Source organism: Otolemur garnettii, unplaced genomic scaffold (assembly GCF_000181295.1).
Source record: "Otolemur garnettii isolate 467f Iridium unplaced genomic scaffold, OtoGar3 scaffold00046, whole genome shotgun sequence".
Lineage (NCBI taxonomy): Eukaryota > Metazoa > Chordata > Mammalia > Primates > Galagidae > Otolemur > Otolemur garnettii.
This window is the reverse complement of record NW_003852441.1, coordinates 9,782,467-9,784,605: the sequence shown is the minus strand read 5'-3', so window position 1 is coordinate 9,784,605 and position 2,139 is coordinate 9,782,467. Positions and strand designations below refer to the sequence as shown.

The following is a 2,139-nucleotide window of genomic DNA, read 5'->3' as shown; positions in this document are numbered from 1 at the left end:
AAAAAAAAAAAAAAAAAAACAAACAAACAAAAAAAGAAAACTGAATTGAATAGAAAACTGTAGTCAAAAACCATAAACGGACAGAATACACTCTACCAGTTAAGGAAAGTAAGCCATTAGGGAAAACAGCTGTAACATCTGCAAATAAGTCTTCACCCACCAAGTTATCCCTGTAATAGAAAACATCCTACCTGATTAGATCTGGTTCAGCACCCTCATTCTTAAAGGATGCCAGAAGTAGTCTCTCTCGAGTTACGAGATCGTCCAATAGGTTCTGTCTTCGATCCCCTTCAAGTTGTGTTCTGCAGACATCTTGTTAAGGTCCAACAGTAGATGAATTGCCTCATTTTACCTATTACATTATTAAGTTAACTCTTTAGCAGTAGCTTTTAAAGTCTCTAATCACTACTGTTCAGAAGAGATGTGAACCATTGCTCTGATTTCCTTGTTCTGACCTTCAACTTCACTTCTTCAAGTAAAGGATCTTGAGAGCACCACTGCAGAGAGACTTACAAACACTGATATCACTACACAAGTTCTTTCCCTGAGAAAGATAGTAGGGAAATGTTGTCTTCCTCAGAGTGACCTACATGTAAATGACTTTTCCCATTCAGGTTTTGAGTTATAGGTGTTGGTGCTCAGGGGTGACACATTAGTACCCTAAGATACTCTGTTTAAAGGAGGGGCATCTCTACATTGCCCTCTTCCTCCCATGTTAATACCTATTAATGGACCTAAAATATACTATGTAAAGTGCTACTTTATGCAACAGATTTGCTCTAAAAATTGTTAGCATCAATTCATTATTTAAATATATTGCATGATCTTTAAAGAAAATTCCAAAGAATCATATTTTAAGGTATGATTCTAGTAAGCCAGCTGGACTAGTGAGTTTTAGTCCGATTTGGACCAATATCTATGACCTTAAACCAGTTATTTCACCTTTTTGGATCTCTGTTTCTTTATACATAATATCAGATAATCTCTAACACCTCTTTCAGCACAATTCACAAGACAAAGTTAAAAAAAAAATCAGGACTAAGTCCAATATTTCATATACTGGTTTTTTTGAAGCAAACTATTCAAGTTCTTCTAGGCTGAAATATATGTATGCACATATGTGTGCTAAAAATAAAGAAAATACTGAAGGAGAAAACTTTTTCCATAAAGAGTACAAGAAAGCTAACACTTTTGAAAGAATATATCTGACATAAGATATACAAAGTGAACACAAAAATTTCCTCATTTTATCAAACTTTTACTTTTTTATTAATATATGTTTTATGAGAGTTGAAACATAGGTGATTTGAGGCAGGCCTGGCCACAATTACCTAGTGAGACTGCTACTTTGGATTTATAAATACTTTTCTTTTTCCAAGGAATGAATATAAAACATTGTTTTAATACTTGGGCCCAAAAAGTATCTGAGAAATTGGTAGAATCAAGTAGAAGCATCAACATTACCTGGGTGAGAAAACCATTGTCCAGGGAATCTACAATTTTTGTTGCTAACTTGGCATACAAAAGAGCTAGCTAGCAAATCAATAAACAAACCCAGGAAAAAAATTCTTCATAGTAAAAGACAATAGTTAGAAAAGTCATAAATTCCCCAAACCAAGGTAGCTGAGCAGTGTTAGCAGCTTTAGATGTTATACAATAATAAACCAATTCTCTCAATATTCCACAATGCCACACTTTCCTGGGTCAAATTACTACCATTACTTTTCCATTTCCTGCTTGACAAGAGTAAGTACACCATCTTGGAAACCATTAAGTAGCAGGAGTATCAAACAGTGGCCTTAAATACTTCCTCTGTCTTAATAAAAGGCCAAATATTAGCCTTTTGTTCAATGTAATATCAAGAATAAACATCAATGTGTTTCAAATTAATAGTAAATTGTAAGGCAGAAAGTTTTTCTATGTGTTTTTTTAAATTTTTTTTATTAATTAAATCATAGCTGTGTACATAATGCAATCATGGGGTACAATGTGCTGGTTTTATATACAATTTGAAATACTTTCATCCAACTGGTTAACATAGCCTTCACCTCATTTTCTTAGTTACTGTGTTAAGATTTATATTCTATACTTATTAGATTTAACATGTACTCTTGTAAAATGCACCATAGGTGTGGTCCC

At 33.4% G+C, this 2,139-nt stretch overlaps 1 protein-coding gene across 3 annotated transcripts in view; it reads right to left on the bottom strand.

The window, feature by feature from the left end:
• STX8 (syntaxin 8) overlaps nucleotides 1–2,139 on the bottom strand; it is a 294,548-nt gene that overhangs the window by 270,681 nt on the left and 21,728 nt on the right. For all 3 annotated transcript variants that reach the window (XM_003791260.2, XM_023513962.1, XM_023513963.1), the window contains exon 4: nucleotides 192–302. In XM_003791260.2, the coding sequence (XP_003791308.2) occupies nucleotides 192–302 (111 nt within the window). The remainder of the gene's footprint in view (nucleotides 1–191; nucleotides 303–2,139) is intronic.